At 35.3% G+C, this 22,277-nt stretch overlaps 1 protein-coding gene across 1 annotated transcript in view; it reads right to left on the reverse strand.

Annotated features, from left to right (window-relative positions):
- Positions 1-263: 263 nt before the first annotated feature.
- LOC140150528 (gamma-tubulin complex component 5-like) overlaps positions 264-22,277 on the reverse strand; it is a 48,123-nt gene continuing 26,109 nt past the window's right edge. Inside the window, exons 17-21 of the mRNA XM_072172559.1 lie at positions 20,149-20,266; positions 14,223-14,389; positions 4,485-4,699; positions 3,294-3,394; positions 264-1,596 (exon numbers count right to left, since the gene is read on the reverse strand). Of these exons, the coding sequence (XP_072028660.1) occupies positions 1,532-1,596; positions 3,294-3,394; positions 4,485-4,699; positions 14,223-14,389; positions 20,149-20,266 (666 nt within the window). The 3' untranslated portion in view covers positions 264-1,531. The remainder of the gene's footprint in view (positions 1,597-3,293; positions 3,395-4,484; positions 4,700-14,222; positions 14,390-20,148; positions 20,267-22,277) is intronic.

Genomic DNA, 22,277 nt, shown 5'->3' on the forward strand with positions numbered 1-22,277 from the left:
AATAAATAAAATAAAATAAAAATAAATAAATAACGGGAGAGCAGCACTAAGAGCTGATAAGGCTACCCTGTATAAACAAAAAAAAAAAAAAAAAATAATAATAATAATAATAATAATAATAATAATAATAATAATAATAATAATAATAATAATAATAATAATAATAATAATAATAATAATAATAAAATAAATAAACAAACAAACAAACAAACAAACAAACAAACAAACAAACAAACAAACAAACAAATAAATATGGTTTAGTTTTTGGATACTCTCTGTGCGAAGTATAATTAAACTTAACTAATCTGACACTTTCAAATATCTTGGCCAACATTCTTCATCAGAGAGAAGGAAGAATTTTGGCCAAGACATTCAAAACTGTCTGGTTAATTAAGTTAAGCTACTTTGGTTTTGAAAAAATAAACATTGTAATCTACAATATCATCAGCCTGCTACGCTAATTGCCTAAATCATTTTTTGTAATTTTGAGAACAAACAACAAAATGTGGTTCAAGCATGCATTAGTTACGTAATCACCCTAATTATTTCGGATTATTCCTTTCATTTGTATCATTATCATTTGTTCTTGTGCAAAGATTGGTGAATAAATATGTTTAAATGCATGCTGGAACCATGTTTTGTACTTTGTTCTCAAAATTACAAAAAATGACTTAGGCAAAAAGCGTAGCAGGTTGACGATATAATTCTTGCATCACACAAAAGCAAGCCATTCAATATTATTATCATTATTTATATCTGTGTCTTGGATACTTTTAGAAAATGGGTTTGCCATTGCTGCTGAACTTCCAAAAAGCTTTCAGTTCTCTTCTGTCATAAAGGTTTTCTCTTGTACTGTCAAATGTCTTCTGCATAACCGTTTCAACACTTTGAAACCTATTTGGCAGTGAACCGTGAGTGACAAATGTGACATGATCAACAAAAATGAGTAGGATGTTGCTAATATTGTTTTTGCGATATTGGCAAAAACAGTGTTCAAATTCTTTTGTTTTATATTGTTTTCAGCCATTGACAAATTGCTCATAACTTGGTAACCAGATGTCCGATTTTGATGGGGTTTGCATCAAAATGTAGCATTCACAAACTGCCAGAAAATGATGTAAAACACTTCTAATTGAAAATTGCCGACATGTGACTCATTCCCCTTGATCATGTCACAAATATGCATTTATAGGTTTATCTACCTTTAAATCACATGCCATTTGATCTGACCTTTGAACCATGACACACCTCTGAACTCAACCACTTGAGATACATCTATGCTGCGAAGATGGCCAGCCACATTCGCTTATATCAAAAGATATTGCGTTATCGGGTTCACCAACGCACGGACGCCAAGCATTTCTATTGCCCTCTTCGCCAATTCTTGGCGTCACCCAATTCTTTAAGGGAACTAATAAAGAAAGTTCTGTCTTATTTTGCTCAGGATTTGCCTATACAACATAGATATGTCACCAAGTAAATCATCATAAGCATGGCAATAACTTCTTTGGCAATGGATGTGATGATATATTTATTTGCTTGGAGAACTTGTCGTAGATTGTTGTAATGATGCCAGAGAAAAAGACAAGGCTGCCACTGCAAATATACAAAACAATCAAAACTTTACATTAAACCAGTTGATTAGTAAATTATAAGTGCTTTTTATATACGAAACCGCCGCATAAGCATATAGAATAAGTAGAACAGGAAATGATATGATTGAAATAATGCAGGTACCTGGGCTCCTTTCTGGATATTGAACATAACATACATGTATAGAGACAGAAAGGACCTACAACCATCTCAACCTTCAATAAACTAAACTACATGTACATCTTCAACGATAAGAAACTCTCAGTAATATAGATCTTTCAACACATATGGATCATCTTTCTATATAACGGTGAACTTTTTACACTGAATGGACACAACACGTTTATCACTTATCCCATCATAACTGAAATAATATGGGGAAAACTGAGACACAGCAGCCTAGAAGGCTGTAAGGCTGCTAACATATCCATCACACCACCCACTTAGGGGATGACTTCAAAACTCAACCGCCAGTTCACCGCCAGTACCCTGGCAGAACCACAAGCGCTGGTTTGGTTTTGAAGCCATCCCTTGCCAAACTACTCATTCACCTTCCCTCCAACCACACCCATTCACTTGTTCATTCCAAACCAATTGAGCTAGAGTAAATTTCTCACCCATTCAAAGTCACTGATTTGGGCAAGGGGCAGGCCATGATACCATGTAGTCAAGGGGCAGTCTACAAGTGGAATTCAAACCTAAGTAAGTCCTATTAGGTCCTAATAGTTTGATAGAATTCTGATAATTCAGTTTGTACATGAGCTATTCTCCAAGCTTTATTTTCCTGAAAACCCCATCATAATTAGACTTATAGTTCCAGAGTTATGGCCATTTTATTGTTGCTCAGAACAATAAAATACAAAGGAAGTTGAATACTATTATTTGCTAAATCTCAAAATCAATATTCCTGACATCCGACTCATATTGCTTGATCACATCACATTTGTACTTGGACTTTACCCTATCAAAATGCAGATTTTGGTATCCGGTGAAAGTTCATATTTTTCTCATTAACATATTAAAATTATAAACTCTAAATCGGCATATTTCCGAAGAAATCATCCAAAAATTGTTGAATTAGTCTTAACTGTGGTAAACCACATGACTAATTCAACACTTTTTGATGATATCTTCGGAAATACACTGATTTAGAACTCCTAATTTCAATAAGTTGATGAGAAAAACAGGATCTCTCAATTGATATCAATTTATTACATGATTATCATTAATAAAACTACTGTAGACTATATTAATCATGATTCTGGAGGATTTTAAAGAAATAACACATGGACAAAAAAAATTGGTTTTTTTCTTTGTTTTTTTTAATGTAATTTATTTTTTCGGGTTTGGAGTGTCCCTGGACCTAGAGCTAAATGCTAGGATCATTCATGATTGACCTTCCAAAAAAGTTGTGTTTTTAATATGCAAAGTGATCATTTGTTTTCATGTCATACTCTATTAAAGATTTTAAAATGGATACAAATTTAATGCATTTTGAAATCATTAATAAAGTATGACATGAACACAAATTATCACTTTGCATATTAAAAACACTAACAATTTTTTTTCTTTTTTGTAGGTCAACTACGAATGATCCTAGCATTTAGCTCTAGGTCCAGGGACACTCCAAACCCGAATTATGCCACATTCCTACAAAATACAGTATGGAACTAGGACGTGTATGAGACAGATCAACTTACGGTGTGGAAAAGCTCCTCTCTTTGTCATGTTGATAAGCATTGTAGACAGGAAGATGGAACAATTGTTGAATTCACTTTCCATTTTATTGATACTGTCATCACTGAAATAATTAAAACAATGCATAAAACAAGCAGATTAGTAATTATGTGATGCGTAGTAAGATTGTGAGTAATACAAAAACCAGCAACTTGATACCAGCAGGATATTATTTAATAAATTTACTTGCCATGACCCAGATTGCGTGAAGAGTTTACATGCAAAGTTCAATGGCATCTTGGTGAGTTCATAATCTTGGTCCCTGTGGTCCTAGTAGCCACAAAATGCAATTACAAGAGGTCAGAGTTTATTGTCAAACAAAGCCATTGTTTAACTTGTTTACATTCAATATTTTGCTGGTATAGATGAGTTGACTTCTGAAGTCACTGCCTGGCAGTATGCGCACGCATCATTGTTTTTTGCCTGGCAGTATGTGTGTGCATTATATTTTGTTCAGGGCCTGTGCTTTTAAACTCCCGCCACATCACAATAAGTCTATTGAACAGTTTAGTGGTTGTATACAGTTCGCTCAAGCATATCAATATACCAGTCCCTTGCCTATGTTGATAAACATTGAGGTCAACTCATCTATTATATATTGCAGCTAAGAAGCGCATACTCCATACATACCACAATAAACCATAGCAGGCAGGACTGGCTCCCCAAGTTCATATACAGGTAACCGAGACATTCAGTAGTTAGTTCCTTGCTCAATAATTTTACAAGAGCAAACAGACACTGCACCGGGTTCAAACTCACAACATCAAACACCATGCACCAAGCTTTACCGATTGAGCTACCACATGACTGCTTGGTGTTTCATGTTTGTTTGGATATCCAGGTTATAATCCCATCCCCGCATCATAACATAGAATTCCATCTATAAGCATATATGCCTCTAAATGAGTGTTTTTTTAAACAAAAGAAACGAAAGGCAGACAACATCCACAAAACATTAATTGGAGTTATAGAGCAACTATATACATATAGCTGAAGAAATGTACATATTATTGCAAGACCAACCTATTGCAATGTTTTTGTTAAGGGTGTCTGCCTTTTGTCGCTTACACAAAAAAACCCAACTCATTTAGAGGCATATATGCTTGTATGTGGAACATGAGGCAGGCCTGTACTCATCAAAGCACCACACATACCTGAATGTATGTATTCCTGCATCCCATTTTCTCTGGAACACCAGTGCGATGTTAAGCACCTTGACAACTGCCTCTCTGACCAAGCTAACTTTATCATGGAGCAAGCATCTCTGTAATACTTTGGTTAAGTAGTTCTCATGAGCTGAGAGGACTCCATCAAGATCTGTTGCTCTGTTGAAGTCATCTTGGAACTCGAGACTGGTGGTGTGAAGTATCTACATGTAACAAGACAACATTTGGTTATTCCATTTAAAATTCGCACTCCCCCTGTGGAAAATTGAACCAAAGTGTTCCACAAAAGGGAGTATAGCATTTAAAGAGAACATACAATTGGGTAACTTCCATTTTAAATACTCACTCCACTCCAGTTGTGGAAGATATTGGTAAAGCCATATTTAGGGAGATTATAGGGTTTTAATTAATTAATCCTAGCCAATTCCATTTGAAAAACATACTCCTTCTGTGGAAGAGACTTTCCTTAAATTTTCCACAGAGGTAGGACAGACTTCAATTGGAATAGCCCATTTTCACTTATTATTCATCTCCATTGACAATAGATTTCTCTAAATTTACATATATTTCTTGTCGATAAAAACAGAAGGCCAGTGTAAACAATGATGAAAGTTTTACTTTGGAGAGAGCAGGCTCTATAGGGTGTGAATGGGCTATTCCAGATATTATCCACACTCCCCCCATAGATGACATGGTTAAAAACAATTTTTAATGTGGGATTTCCCATGGGTGAATTCACAAAACCATGTGGGATTTCCCAAGGCTCTCATATATAATAGTGGGATTTCCAAAGACCAAAGATGACAAAATCAAGATCAGTTTCCTTTTTCCATGGGAATTTACCACAATTTGCTGCGATTACTCTGGGAAATCCCAAATACCCAAAGATGGCATCCATGAAAATCACTTTTTACATAGGAAATCCCGAAAACCCAAAGATATGTAACATTTTAAAACATTTGTTTACAAATATGTTTCACTTTCAAGCTGGGAATTAGTAACTTCATTTTTTAAAATTTTTATTTTAATATTGTTTATTGCCCAAGAAACAAATAAACAAACAAAATCAAAAAAGATGTATTGTGCAATTGATGGAACGCTAATGAAAAAGCATCAAGGCCCACAGTTACAGACCTTTACTCAGGGAAGTATATCGACTCTGCGATTATTTTAGGCCTACTGTTTATAAATATTATCATGCAAGACATGCACATTTGCAAATAAGAAACTCATAGTTTATCATTTTATGCATTATGTTCAACTTCAAATTGACATAACATTTCATTAAAAATTGTATTGTAAGCTATTTTATTTTATAAACATAGGCCTAATCTGTCATTAGTGCTAGTATACTGAGTTATACCTAAAATAAAAGTAATAAAACTAAATAATAGATGAAGAACACAACCTTTACACAGATCTTCATGGCTAGAAAGCGAATGTGATTGATTTTGCCACTTAATTGTTGCATTTTTAGATTTATACTAGTCTTTTTTCATGTAAATAATTTGTAATACATTGAACACAGAGAAGGCATGTTTTTTAACACCTGATTCACTCCTATTTATGTGGTTTTCAAAACAATAGAACGTGTTTAATAATTATTGATACTCTAAATATACCAGTGCACCTTTAATAATAGCAGTACAAGAATTCTGCCAATGCCATTAACCTCTGCCCCTAGCTCGCCCTATTTGACCTTAGTAACTAAAAGTGGTAAGTTTGAACTCTCTTTTATAGCTCTAGTACTAGCTACTAGGCATAACTTGCTATTACTGTGACACAGTACATATTTACTATTTAGGAAATTTAAAATAAACTTGAACAAGAATACTAGTGTCATAACAATTACACATATTTTATAAATTAAATAATTATCTGATGAAGTAAATAAGTAACATTTGTACAAATCTACAAAGAACATAGTGATATTTGCTATGAATATATCCTATAAACTGTAAACTGTTATACTCTGAGAAATACATGTATACATTTAAAAATCCTGAGAGTCAAAGTCATCATTAAAAAAACAGTTGTGTACATTATTTAACATTTTAAAATTAATGTTTAGCAAATTACCACATGAAAGTATGAGTAATTGAGTATGATTTTGATGAAAATTGTTAATTTTAATTAAGTATTGTTGTTGTTGTTGTTGCCGACTTCCTCGTGCACCGTGTCGTTCGCGTGCTTTCATGCTTTTGGCCGGGGTTTTTGGTATAAATCTTGGTATATGAGTAGGCCTATAGTGGCCTATAAACTTATTTGCAGGCATATTCAAATTAGGTTTTAAATGCCTTTCAGACTCAATTTCATACAGCTGCAAACTGCATGTTTATTTTGGGCAGTTTTTGAATCAATATTTATCATCATCTCTTCAAAAGTATTAACAAAGAAACTATTGAAATTTAAATATGGAAGACAGAGATATATATATTAAAAAGGAAAAATCATGTGTGTAGTGAATGTTATAAATAATTTTTCAAACTTAAAAAGGCCTGAATAGTCCTTGAAAATTTGGTTCATTTTCAAACAAACAAACAAAAATAACCATAATATTCTGAAGTTGAGTTTGGGCTTGTAAAAGTTGGTGAAGGCCAGGCAAATATGCAGGATTTAATTGGGAGGGGAGGGGGGGAGTCAGTATGTCCAAAAAGTGGACCTTTTTTAAATAAAACTATACTTGGGCAGATATGTGGACCCAAAACCATCTACAAATTGCCCTTTTTGGACCTTTTGAATGGCTATCACCAAAAACCTGAGTGGACCTTTTGTCAATGTTTTTCTCCTACTTTTGGACCTTTTTATTGGTAAAAGCAACAACAAGCAGACCTTGACCTCTGTGGATTTTTTTTTTTTTTTTTTTTGGGGGGTGAGGAGCGCTGTCACAAGCAGCTCCCCTGTAGGCTATGGCTTAGCCTTATGCACACCAGGCCCATAGATAAGAATTTCAAATTTTTATTTATGCCCTTTGGAATACATTGATTTAACAAACATTGTTTTCTGTTACCTGCAGCCCATTCATAAAAGTTTTTGTTTCAAAATATACTGTTGATATACGTACGTCTGCAACAAGCAAAATGAAATTAATAACAATTAATGTGACATAGATTTATAACATTAGCCTTTTTTTTCCAAAATTGCAATATCAATCAAAATTAACCCTCAGTGTTACACAAACACAAAATATTTTTAAATACTTATTTTGTAAACAAAATCTAACTTTGGTTCAGGCCACCAGCAAAAAAACAAATTAACTTGTTTGAATAAGTAGGCTATACTTTGAATGAAAACATATTTTAATGTAAGTCATGACACATCCCATATACCCCTATATCTTTGCACACACATAAACAAACAAACAAATAAATAAACACCACCACTAACAAACCAACACGGACACCAAGAAACAAACAAACTAACAAACAATAAATAAATATTATATATAAATATATAGATAAATAAACTAAATAAATATTAAGAATAACAGACCAAGAATTATAAACCAATAAAATAAATTTGAAATAGGCAAAGGATGTTCTGTACATGAATTTCTAAGCTAGGTCTATAGTGTTCTGAAATCCTTGTAGTTCATCTTGGCATTACAACAATGTTTCAACACAATTTCCTCACATTATTGCTAATTATTGTGCCCATTGCATTAAATGGATAGATTGATCTAAAATTCAACAAACAAATTTATGGTACCCGACAATCTGCAGCTTTTTTAAATTGATGGAAACAAACAAATTTGACTTTGTTTTTCTTCAGGTTATTTAAGTGGAAACAATAACCTGATGAAAAACATAGCCAAATTTGATGATGTCCTGCGATCAATGTTATAAAGCTGTAGATTATCGGGTACCATGATTTTTTTTCTTTAATTTTAGATTAGAAGTATTTAATTTCGATTTTTCAGATTAAGGCCTATATATTGTCACATTGTTAAATATTGAATAAAAGTAAACTTAATACATCATAATACTTTAGTTGGACTATTTGGCCAATATTTTTTTAATAAGGGCCAAAAGCTGTCCCTTCTGAAAAATTAAAAAAAACAGCATGTGCATTGTATTTTACAAGCAAAGGTTTATTTTAAAGTTTTTGCGTAAAGTGTAGAGGACTGGGGGATTGACTTTATAATAATAAAAAAAGTATTTAAAGAAAGATGTTTTGGACTAAAAATAGTTTAAAACTGTAATGAATGACCGACATAACTTTAAACAATGAAAAAAAAATTGTGATCCATCAAAAAACAAACCTTTTATATCAATTGTACATTTAAACACGGTTCAAAAACTTGTACTATGGTCTTTTTTTCAAATGTGTGCCCTGAAAAAAAAACATGCTGAGTGATTGCTTTCTCCCTTATCCGTATATTTACACTTAGTAATATGTTCATGATATTTACACATTAATCATATTTACCTTTAAAAGAAAACATAATATTTTATTTAACATATATATTTTGTGGTTAAACAAAAGAATAAGAACAATATATTTGTTTTCAAGTTTTTTTTTATAATCATGGTAAAAATAGTGCACTTTCTCTTGCTATATAACAAATATTGATTGTTTTCAGGTAAAAAAGTTAATGGGACCTTATCTACCTTTTATTTAAACCAATTAACAACTTAAAAATATTATCATGTTATATATATTATTTAAAGTCAGTCAACTTTGTTCAATTCACCCCAAGTGGATCTGATATGGGGTAAATAGAACACCAAACTGATTAATTAGCTAATAAAATAATAATATACATAATTTCATCATTAAAATCTACTATACCAATATTCAAATATTTAGGAATCAATACCCTTAAATTAGTATTGTTCACTCAATCCTAGCACTACTTTGTGGTTGACAACCTTTAGCTTTTCTTCCGCTCCAATATCAAGTAAACCCATGAAACAAAACGCAAGGCATGGAGGGGGGGGTAAATAGAACACTCGGTATAATGTTGCCCCATTTTGTTGATTGAGGAAATTCTTAGTATCCATATAATTTCATATACCCCACATCATGTTTTGCCCTCTCTGTGTCCAAAAGCATCCCTGTCCCCTCAAGCACATACTTAAGCTTTAAGGGCAAAAACTGTCAACAAAAGACATTATTAAAACATCACTTTATTGAACACCATTGCTACCCAGTAAACAAAAAACGTTTTACAGAAAATGTATAAATGTCAGGTCATATAAAGGGTATAAAACGTTTTAACAACATTCAGAAAACATTTTTGACAACTTAATGCAAAACATTCTAACATAATTTTATTAAGTGTTGACAGAATATTTTGCAAACATGTTGGCCAAATTTACAATAACATTTTGACAACACTTTTAAAATGCATGTTATTGTGGTGTTTTTTTTTTCATATAAAATGTTTTTCAAATACCGAAACCAAAACGCGTTTATAACATGTTTAAGGGTATACGAGGTATTGTTGGTCGAAGCAGCCAAAAAATAGATTTTCATTATCTGAATCAATATATTATTGAAAAATAACACTTTGGTGTTTGCAAAAGTTCATTCTACAAATCATATACTTTGAAAACTTAATTTATTGTTCTTAATGAGTTACGCATACTGCAGTTACTGTCCGTTTTCCTATACACAATACACAGTGCTCTTTCCCATTGACGTTGACCTTTACAAATAGCCCTACGTTAAAAGTATGGGGATATGACTAGTTAACGTCGCTGTGTGAAAAATAACCGCCAATATTAAAAGTACTCTTCTAAAGTTCTAGAAAATATAGTTTTTAACATGTCCTAAATTTTTAGCTAATTTAGATGTTTGGAAATATTCGTACTTTGGTGTTTTAGTTAATGTTATAGGTAATAGTACATTGCCTAGTAACGCCGCTGTGTGAAAAATAACCGCCAATATTAAAAGTACTCTTCTAAAATTCTAGACAATATAGTTTTGTAACATGTCCTAAATTTTTAGCTAATTTAGGTGTTTGGAGAGGGTCGTACTTTTGTGTTTTAGGAAGGACATGTAAACGACAGATAACACCAAAAATATGAAGAAATTATTTCCAAACCGTGTTAAGTCAAAAATTATTATGTTGCTCATTTTCAAGAATGCTGGTTTACAAAAAGCACGCCATTGTCTCATTTCGTGAACAAAGGTACACATACCATTGTTTCCTTTCGTTTCCTTTATAATCGGTTACCCAACTGAAGCTATGAATACCAGCTTTATTGCGATATCGCACATGAAAACAGACACTTGTGCACAACCAGAGAAGATCCGATTTAATCAGTTGAGCTGTTTCAATGAGTGTTATCTTGGTTTAATAGCTTTTAATGGGGTTAAGTCCTGTAAAGGTCGAGATGAATTCTACTGTAGACATGACTGCATCATGGTACGTTTTACAAAAGTGTTGTTGTTTCAGCCCTCTTTACAACATAACTCAAGAACCGCAGGACCTACAAAAGTATATCTGTGATAATTCTTCTACATGCTCGCTACGAATTGAGCAATGTAATTTTTGCTAAAGCTCACTACCATTCGCAAGATGCTGCGAACTACTTTTTGTTTTGGCTGCTTCAACCAACAATACATTGTATACCCTTAATAACGTTTTAAAACATTTTTGTGTTTGCTGGGAAAGCGATTTGGGAAAACAAATTTATACTATACACTTTAATCAGAGACTCGAGCATGATACAACTGTTTGCACCTTTGGTTAATCAGAGTTCTATTATTATGTTTAAATCTTGCGCGTATTTAACAACGGCTAGTATCGTAGAACTTGGAAAAGAGAAAGAATTTGGACATAAAAAGGTTACAATTGTCTATAGATAAGATAGAAAAGTTTTTCGTTTTCTATCGGGAAGCAAGATATAAATCTTACTCCTACCCAACCTTAATCTTAAACTATACTCTGATCATAAACTAACCCAAGTCATAATCCTAACCCTATATGTAATACACCATTTTACCCGTCAATTATAAAATCTCAAATTACCAAATTCGAATTTTTGATGCCAGATAAATGGGCATTTTCTATCAAATTTTGTTTAAATTTTTTTTCTCAATAAGAAAATTAAATCCATATAATGGTTTTCTTGGAGAGTTTTTGATTCAAACAAACCGTCAGAAACAAAAATTGCTACAATACGGCTATTTACAATACCTACTCATGATTATCTGATTATGGTCTGCAGGTCTTCTTCTAAATGCTGATTGATATTAAGGGTCTTTTTACCTTTTCGGTTTATGTTTTCGTTGTCGTTTACACTTTCGGATGACATTGTTATTTTGAAGTGTTAAGGGCTGGGGTAAGGGCAAACTTACTGGTAACTGGAGAGAGGAAACTACGAGGAATCCCAAATCACAGCGCCAGGTAATGACTGGGCCACCACGTGCAAATGTTCGTTTATTTTGGAAGGTTCATGTTTGTTTTAAATTTGGGGGCGTTTTTTCCGAAATGTGATATTTTGGTTATATTTCAAGAAAACGACATGCCAAAGACAAATCTTTCGGCACATACTCTGCATGTCATTGTTAATACAACTCTTTTCTGCATACCTACGTTACAATTGGTTTTGGTGATTTAGTAATTATTATAAATTTTGTGACTGCATTTTGGCGTTTTCAATGCGTTTTAATCTTACCGTGGAATTAACGCTGATATCTGGTCCTGCTCCTTTTATAATTTCTGTCTGGTCGTCGGCTTTTGCAAATAATAGAATGCAGATTGGCTCGCCAGACACCGAGTGATGTAATGGTTGGGTGGCCGATCGGTCTAAGGCGTTGTAATTGATTTATTTGATGCTGCTCTGATCGTCGCTGGTTCGAAACCTTGTTATTTTTTCATCTTTTTCTTATGAAACATAACAGTTTAATATTTTGCAAAAGTTTATTCTACAAATCATATACTTTGAAAACTTGCTTGATTTATTGTTGTTAATAAGTTATATACGTTTTACAAAAGTGTTGTTGTTTCAGCCCTCTTTACAACATAATTCAAGAGTCACAGGACCTACAAAAGTATATCCGCGATATTTGAATTCTTCTTGAATGAAATGATCAATGCAATTTTTGCCAAACCTCACTACCATTCGCAAGATGATGTGCACTACCAAATCGCATCAGTTGCTAACCTTAATCGTACAGATGTTACTTAAAAAGGGTAGCTAAATTCAGCACCAAGAAAAAAGTAAAATGTTGGGTAAAATTGAACTCAAAAACTCCTCAAAATGTGTTTTCAGCACCCTCTCACCCAATGACCCCGTTTTTGTTTTACTGAACTCTCCTGTCACCAAAAGATCCCTTTTTTTTCTAAAATTTTGGGAAGTTCCTGATAATATCTCACTTATGACCCCATTTTTTCATGAATTTTCTTTAAATTTTTGTAATATTTTGATAAATGAAAAAAAAAAAAAAATATATATCAACTTTTATATCATGACCCAAAATTATTCCCAGACTCACTGAATGATCCCCTTGTTTGGTCAGATTTTCAACAGTCTCACGGAAAGAACCCCCTTTTGGGACCTTCTCACTGAAAGACCCCCCTTTTACGGTGTTTAGGCTCTCACCGAAAGACCCCTAGTTTTGAACTGCTGTCCGCACTTCCTCGTCACTTCCAAAGTCAAATGCACCCCCTCCCCGGCCCGCCCGGGGTTCTTGGCCTCTTGACTGGTGGTTTTATGTGTGTTCGTCAGTAACTGTTAAATACTTGCTTAGGGTGAGAAAGCAACCGCATAGTACTTGTTTTGGGTCCTTTTTACACTACTGAAAAATACTTGCTTTGGGTACTTTTTGAAAGTTCTTGTATGCGGGTGATATAGGCCTACATTTTCAAATACAAGTGGCTCACTGGATCCGGACCTGGGCCCAATTCGCTATGAGCTTATTTTACGTTTGGTGCATTTATCATGAATCTGTTTATCATTATTATTAGTACTATTAATATTAGTATTATCATTATCATTACTATTATTATTATTATTAGTATTATTATATATTATTATTACTTTTTTGAAACTTTCATTCCAAGCCTCCTACATTTTAGGGGTACTCACACAATTATCTACTCCCAAGTATAATAAGTATTGACAGGAAGGTGAGTGGGAAATCCCAGTGTCATCTTTGGGTGATTGAGGTACTGCATTTTAATGATGGGAACTCCAACTCAAAGAGGCATTTTTGTGATGGGAATTTAGATGCAAGAAGATGTGGGATACTACATTTTAATGATGGGAATTCCCATTCAAGAGCCACTTTCATCATGGAATTCCCATGTATTATGCACCTTTCATGACGGGATTTCCCATGTAATATTGAGAAGAGAAGTAGTGGGAAATCCCAGTGTCATCTTTGGTGGGGGTGTGGATAATATCTGGAATAGCCCAATAGTGTGACCACATGCTCCATAATAACATTCTTCTGAAGTCTGCACAAAAAGTAACACAGCTTTTAAAAATACGCCTATAGCTTCAGAACTAATAATTGTTTTCACAATATTTCAACATAAAAAGAAGGATGATTTACATACGCCCATTTTGATACCCAATTTGTCCAATTTTGTTCAACATTAACAACACAGCAGTGTTTTGAAAGAAAAATACCAAAATTTAAAAGTTGCAGCTATTTGTATTGATTTGAAGTGAGCGTGAAAATAATGGCATGCTACAGTGCTGGCATAATAACCACTGATCATTGGGCTTGGTTTTGTAATCTTTGTTTTATAAATGCATCCATACTTACTCTAGTCATGAGGTAATTGTGTATACTGTTAACAAAGTGCATGAGTTTAAATCGTAGAAGATATAACTGATGCTTGATGATGGCATCATCCATTCTTGTGCCAACGACAGGAGCAGAGTTTGTCACAGGCTTTCCTTCTTCATCTTCATGGGTTTCCTTCTTCAAATCTGAGATGACGATATAAAAATAGAGGAGTGAAAGTTACCTTTGCACAAAAAGTATCTTTACACTTGGGAAAGATCCCATAATTTTAAAACTAAATAATTATGTTAATGTGACATGATCTGCTCCACGGGGGGCAAAGGAGGCATTTTTGAAAACTGTTAAACTAGTTTGATATCATCTACATCTAGCTGTGACGTCATCGGAGGTGTTCCAATAACATCACTAGCAACAACAAATATTCCGAGCAATAACATCCGCTAAAGACGCCGGTTGACCAGGTGAAAGAACTCTGTGAGTGAAATTTGAATAGCGTAGAAGTCTTAAATTGCTTCCTATTTAAGTTTACCGCTACATATGAATATACATCATTATGATTTCCTAATAATTATTACCTTCTACAAACATTAAGCTATCATATACTGAAATCACCAAAGATCTACAGTAGCATACTTGGTTCTTAAGTTCTGAAGTTTTCTGATATCTATTTTCTTATTTATTTTATTGTTTTTTACTCCATATTTCTCCTTTTATCGAAATTTCAAATTTGCCACCTGTGGCCCCATGGACAAGATCATGTCACAAATGTATATTTGCAATACAAAACAAATGAATCCTGCACATTTTGACACCTTTTTGGATCTGCTGTGATCTCTCCTAGCAAGGTTACAAGCATTTGAATGGGCAAAAGTCACATTTAAAAAAAATAACAAACTGGCCTACACAAAGAGAAAAGTCCAACAAGCGGAACAAAGAGACAACACATTTTCTTCAGTCAATCTTTACTGAAGCAGTATAGTTGAATCATTTTCTTACGATCCGTGACCATTTCATAGCATACCTTTGTTTCTCTGTGGATTTGACTAGACGGACATATTCTAAGAAAAAATAGCTCCTATGTCCCTCCCAAAAATGGCGGGAAAATCTATTTATAGCTCATTTTTCAAAATGGCCGCCGGTGACATTTTGAAAAACATGAATATCTATATACCATGTTCTGGATAGGTTATAATGACAAATAATATGTCCTTTTCCACTATCTTTGGCATGCCCAACCTTTTAAGATAAAATTCAAAGTGTTTAGAGGTCATCTTGACCCCTAAATCCAAGATGGCCGCCAGTTCCATATTGAAAAACATGAAAATCTATATACCATGAAGTGGATAGGCTATACTGACAAACAATGTGTCGTTTTCCACTATTTTTGGCATGCCAAATCTTTTTGTCATATTCAAAGTATTTGGGGGTCATCTTAAACCCTAAATCCAAGATGGCCGCCAGCGCCATATTGAAAAACATGAAAATCGATATATCATGAAGTGGATTGACTATAATAACCAACAATGTGTCGTTTTCAACTATATTGGGCATGCAAAACCATTTAAGATCATATTCAAAGAGTTTGGGGTCACCTTGACTCCTAAATCCAAGATGGCCGCCAGCACCATATTGACAAAATCATGAAGTGGATAGTCTATACTGACAAATATTCCACTATTTTTGGCATGCCAAACCGTTTTCATGTCGTATTCAAAGTGTTTGGGGGCATCTTGACCCCAAGATCCAAGATGACTGTCTAAGCCATGTCGAAAAACATGAACATCGATATTTAAGATGAGGCCAATGCTTATTTTTACTCAATTACTTATACTATAGATTTTGAAAGTGTTACCTTTGTTCTTTCAGAAAAGTTGCACGTTAAGAGCACGTGATGGAGAACAGAACAGACACTGAAGAGCTACAGACCAACCAAGAAGAGACTGATAAACTAAAATGCATGCTGAAAGATCATTGCCCTGTAAAAAACAGTTTAGAAAAGTAGAGAAATGGGAGAACATTAAGGACAAATTTTTACAATGGAAGTGCCTTGATAAATTTCAACATGTCAATACAATAGTGGAATGGGATAAAGGACCTAAGGGTTGTCATATGCATGCTACTTGTTGTACCACGATGTCTAACACACACGCTCACTGCCAAGCCACAAAACGCAAGCACAAATCTGTGAAATCAAAAAAAAAGGCTGGAATGTCCGGTCAGCAATCATCTTTCTCAGGACCTCCTCCCAAGAAACTTCGTTCAAGTATATGTGTTCTGCATGATAAGGCATTGTCGTCCACAAAAGTTAGTAACGGGACAAAAACAAAAGATGCATGGAGAAGATTCAAGGCACACATTGCAGATGAAGATACAAGAGAGCGGTTAGATACGTTTATAACGTCAATCCCAGACAGGCAAACAGCCTTTGGCTTGGAAATCAGATACCACGGTCATTGCTGGCGTCAAAATGTCAGCAATCAAGCGAAAATAATCTCAGTGAAAATGCGAGCATCTACAGCATGTTAACCTTCGGGAGGCTCAAGCTTTGTTCTTTCAACATATCCAACAAGTCATATTTAAAGATCGTGAAATACGTACCCTTGAAGGACTGCTCCAAGATTACATTCGCATTACTTCAAACTACGGGCACTTTTCCCCAAGTAAGGTCCAGCTACCTCAAGGACCTTCCGATCAAAGAATTTGGAAAAGTCAGAGGATTTCACGAACGTATTCAGAAGAATGTTAGTGAGCTTGTGTATGATACAAGAACTGCCGGTACATACATCGAGGGCGCTGTTATCACTGGGATGACGGATGACTGACCAGTTGGTCAACAATGTCGCAACACGACTTAGAGAACAGGTCATCAAAAGAACCACTATTCCTTGGCCCCCGTACATACATGAGTCGGAGCAAGATGAAAACTTTAGTAAGCTCCTACTAAATCTCATTACCTGGTTGAAAAAACCTAACACAGGTTCAGCTGATGACAACCCAAAGGTCTGATCAATTTCGTCAATCTTAGGGAGCAATCGTTATTTACTACAGGGGCATTTTGAAGGGGAACCCGATTTTTTTATCTTGAAGGGGGGTCAAATTTTTTGTTGAACTAGGAGGGGATTGTTAAGTTTTAAGTGGAGAAATTGGTTCAACAAACATCGTGAAAACAAAGTGCATTGCTTTCCCCCTCAGTCCTCCCTCAATTCAATTGTCAGATTCCCCTTTTAAAATTTTAACAATCCCTTCCTGGTTCAACAAACAATTATTCGTTTCCACCTCAAGATCAAAAAAAAAAAAAAAAATCGGGTTCCCCCTCAAAATGCCCATTCCCCTGTAAGTAAACTATCTTTAAGATTGGGCAAACGGATCTTTCAGCAATCATCATTTTAGTTTATCTGTGTTGTTGAATTTTTCAACCAGTTTCAATGTCTGTTAGTTCTCACTCACATGCTCTTTTCAAGATCCTGAAAGAACAAATGTAACACGAAAATCTATAGTATAAGTAATTGAGTAAAATTTTTATTGGCCCCATGTGTGTCCTGATAATATATTGGATGTAATCTTGGAGCAGTCCTTGTGCGTATTCCACGATCTTTAAATATGACTTGTTGGATATGTTGAAAGAACAAAGCTGAGCCCCCGAAGGTTAACATGCTGTAGATGATCTGCATTTTTACTGAGATTATCTCGCTTTCGATTGCTGACATATTGAGCGCCAGCAATGACCGTGGTATCTGATTAATAAGCGAAGTCTGTTTGCCTGTCTGGGATTGCGTTATGTATCTAACGCTCTCTTGTATCCTCATCTGCAATGCATCTTTTGTTTTTGTCGGTTACATTTCAGTTCAAGCTTAGACAGTCAACTTGATTTAGGGTAAAAGATGCCCTTCCAAACACTAATGAATACTTTTTTCTAAACTATCTTTTTGAAATGATCTTTCAGCATGCATTTTATCAAGAATAGTTGGGGAATCTTCAATGTCTGTTATGTTCTCCTATTCGTGCAACTTTCTGAAAGAACAAATGTAACACTTTTGTATCAGGTATGGGCCTCATGTGGTCACATCTTAAATATCGTTCGATCATGGACATTTAGTCAACTTCAAGGTGACCCCAAACTTTGAATCTTTGAATATGATCTTCAGTAAATCCACTTTTGTCAATATGGTGCATGCCAAACAATAGTTCAAGGTGACCCCAAACTTTGAATATGATCTTAAACATTGTTGGTTATTATAGTCAATCCACTTCATGATATATCGATTTTCATGTTCTTCAATATGGCGCTGGCGGCCATCTTGGATTTAGGGTTCACGATGACCCCAAACACTTTGAATATGACAAAAAACATTTGGCATGCCAAAATAGTGGAAAACGACACATTGTTTGTCAGTATAGCCTATCCACTTCATGGTATATAGATTTTCATGTTTTTGTCAAATATGGCGCTGGCGGCCATCTTGGATTTAGGGGTCAATGTGACCCCAAAATCTTTGAATATAATCTTAAACGGTTTTTCATGCCAAATGTAGTTGAAAACGACACATTGTTTGTTATTATAGCCTATCCCCTTCATGATATATCGATTTTCATGTTTTTCAATATGGAACTGGCGGCCATCTTGGATTTAGGGGTCAAAATGACCTCTCAACACTTTGAATTTTATCTTAAAAGGTTGGGCATGCCAAAGATAGTCGAAAAGGACATATTATTTGTCATTATAGTCTATCCAGAACATGGTATATAGATATTCATGTTTTTCAAAATGTCACGAGAAGAAATTTTGAAAAATGAGCTATAAATAGATTTTCCCGCCATTTTTGGGAGGGACATAGGAGCTATTTTTTCTTAGAATATGTCCATCTAGTCAAATCCACAGAGAAACAAAGGTATGCTATGAATGGTCACGGATCGTAAGAAAATGATTCAACTAGTATGCTAGTTTAAATTTGTCTTTTTAGTTTTTAGTTTTTTAATGTCAAGCATAGCATGTATTAAAAGCCGAAATTGGGAGATATCTCCGACATAAATTCAGCCAGGCCAAGTGACCTGCTGTAGGGGGTCACTGTAGATAGCGGATATACAGTATTTTTTACTTGTGATAAGGGTGCCACTGTTCTTCAGTTGAGGGCATGTTTATAAACACTTTACACTATTTGAATTTATCTAACCTGCACGATGTGATATGGCAGTCTGATTTAGATTTTCTTGATTTGATTTGTTTGGGTTTTGACAACCCTGGATAACCCAAGAAAGCCTCTCTTGAGTGTTATTTCCATTGGGGTCCATTTGAACACTGGGACGGGTTGGAAACAGTCAGGGGTTAACACCCTACTCTTTTCAAAACTGGCTGCAAGATAGATGTACAGGTATGGCTCTCTGTAAAAAGGACAGATGGCTTAATGTCCCCTCCGAAGGACAGAGTACTTTCATGATTTATTTACCCAATTCTCTAAATGAACCATCCCAGCAAATCTCCACCGCTGGGAATTAAACCCGGAACCTCATGCACTAAAGGCAAGTACCCTAACCACTAGGCCATGGTCTCCCACGCTGAATCCTGACTAGCATTCAGCGGCAGCGCTGGTATAAATCTGCATCCCTGAATGATGCCAAATGGTTTATAATGTGTGTCTTGGGCCACAGTGGTCAGCGAATATACCTGTGTGTGGAGACTTGTGGGTTTATGCCTGCTCATAGCGCACTATAAATCACTGTGTGTTTCCTTTATTTTGTACATCAGGCTATTCCAGTTGAAGTCCATACACCTCCTATGGAAGACATGATCTTAATCTTCAACACAGTGAGTGTGAATTTCAAAATGGAGACACTTATTCAGGTAACTCCATTTGAAAATCACACTCCCTGTGTGGAAGATTAAGGTCATGTCTTCCATAGAGGGTGTATGGACTCCAACTGGAATAGTCCATTTATATGAACTCACCTGCCAAGACCTGATCCAAAGAATGCTTAGCTCTCTTCACTTGTAATAGAAACCTGAAGACTCGATTGTATACATCAAGGCTCTGTGAGTTGATGATGATGTTTAAGGGATGGTCCACCTGTTCAGTAGAAAACACAGTAACACTTGTAAGCAAATATATGTTGAGAAAATGCAAAACACACCTAGGGAATGCAATGAAAAATGTGAATAACCTCACAATAACATCCCAAATTGAATTCCATTCTCAATTTTTTTAAATAGGTTCAACAGGTTTGGCAATTAAAAAAAATAAAGTGTATTTAATTTGTCAAAACCAATTAAAGCAACTATTATGAACAGAGACAAGGGGATCTACAATCAAAGTCATGTTTATGATTCACTGTTGGAGACTACATCGCTACCGGAAGTGACACAACTTCTCGCCGTTTGTACATTGCATTGACCTTCTTCAATTGATCTATACTGGGTTCAAAAGAAGTAACTAAAATCCTTTAATTTTCTAACAACTCTGAAATTGTTTTTCTTGTTATCAAGTTACAACTGGTAAATTTTTTAAGTTTTGGATGATCACCATAAAAACCATCATTTTGAAAATAATGTAAAGAAACTTAAACGTAGTGGTCATGAACTACCAAAATATTGGTTTCTTGCAACCAAATATATTTAATGAGATAAGTACAGGATTTCTTGGAAGCACATTTTCAGCCAACTTCAAAACCTGCCTGATGGTTGGGGTTAAATTTGCTTGGCAAGTGTTACCATGATTGACTGCAAAGCAGTGGTCTTACCGTTAGCTGGGCTTTGCTGCTAGCCTGGCAGACATACACTCTACTAGAGTTGAACTACAAACCTACCTGATAATGTAATGCGAGTCCATCCAATGCATGTATTGGCCTTGCTGCTAGCCTGGCAGATATACACAAGAGTTGAACTGCAAGCTTACCTGATAGTGTAATGTGAGTCCATCCAATGCATGTATTGGCCTTGCTGCTAGCCTGGTAGATATACACAAGAGTTGAACTGCAAGCTTACCTGATAGTGTAATGTGAGTCCATCCAATGCATGTATTGGCCTTGCTGCTAGCCTGGCAGACATACACTCTACTAGAGTTGAACTGCAAGCTTACCTGATAGTGTAATGTGAGTCCATCCAATGCATGTATTGGCCTTGCTGCTAGCCTGGCAGATATACACAAGAGTTGAACTGCAAGCTTACCTGATAGTGTAATGTGAGTCCATCCAATGCATGTATTGGCCTTGCTGCTAGCCTGGCAGACATACACTCTACTAGAGTTGAACTGCAAGCTTACCTGATAGTGTAATGTGAGTCCATCCAATGCATGTATTGGCCTTGCTGCTAGCCTGGCAGACATACACTCTACTAGAGTTGAACTGCAAGCTTACCTGATAGTGTAATGTGAGTCCATCCAATGCATGTATTGGCCTTGCTGCTAGCCTGGCAGACATACACTCTACTAGAGTTGAACTGCAAGCTTACCTGATAGTGTAATGTGAGTCCATCCAATGCATGTATTGGCCTTGCTGCTAGCCTGGCAGACATACACTCTACTAGAGTTGAACTGCAAGCTTACCTGATAGTGTAATGTGAGTCCATCTAATGCATGTATTGGCCTTGCTGCTAGCCTGGTAGATATACACAAGAGTTGAACTGCAAGCTTACCTGATAGTGTAATGTGAGTCCATCCAATGCATGTATTGGCCTTGCTGCTAGCCTGGCAGACATACACTCTACTAGAGTTGAACTGCAAGCTTACCTGATAGTGTAATGTGAGTCCATCCAATGCATGTATTGGCCTTGCTGCTAGCCTGGCAGATATACACAAGAGTTGAACTGCAAGCTTACCTGATAGTGTAATGTGAGTCCATCCAATGCATGTATTGGCCTTGCTGCTAGCCTGGCAGACATACACTCTACTAGAGTTGAACTGCAAGCTTACCTGATAGTGTAATGTGAGTCCATCCAATGCATGTATTGGCCTTGCTGCTAGCCTGGCAGATATACACAAGAGTTGAACTGCAAGCTTACCTGATAGTGTAATGTGAGTCCATCCAATGCATGTATTGGCCTTGCTGCTAGCCTGGCAGACATACACTCTACTAGAGTTGAAC

This window comes from Amphiura filiformis, chromosome 4, assembly GCF_039555335.1.
Source record: "Amphiura filiformis chromosome 4, Afil_fr2py, whole genome shotgun sequence".
In the NCBI taxonomy this organism is placed as follows: domain Eukaryota; kingdom Metazoa; phylum Echinodermata; class Ophiuroidea; order Amphilepidida; family Amphiuridae; genus Amphiura; species Amphiura filiformis.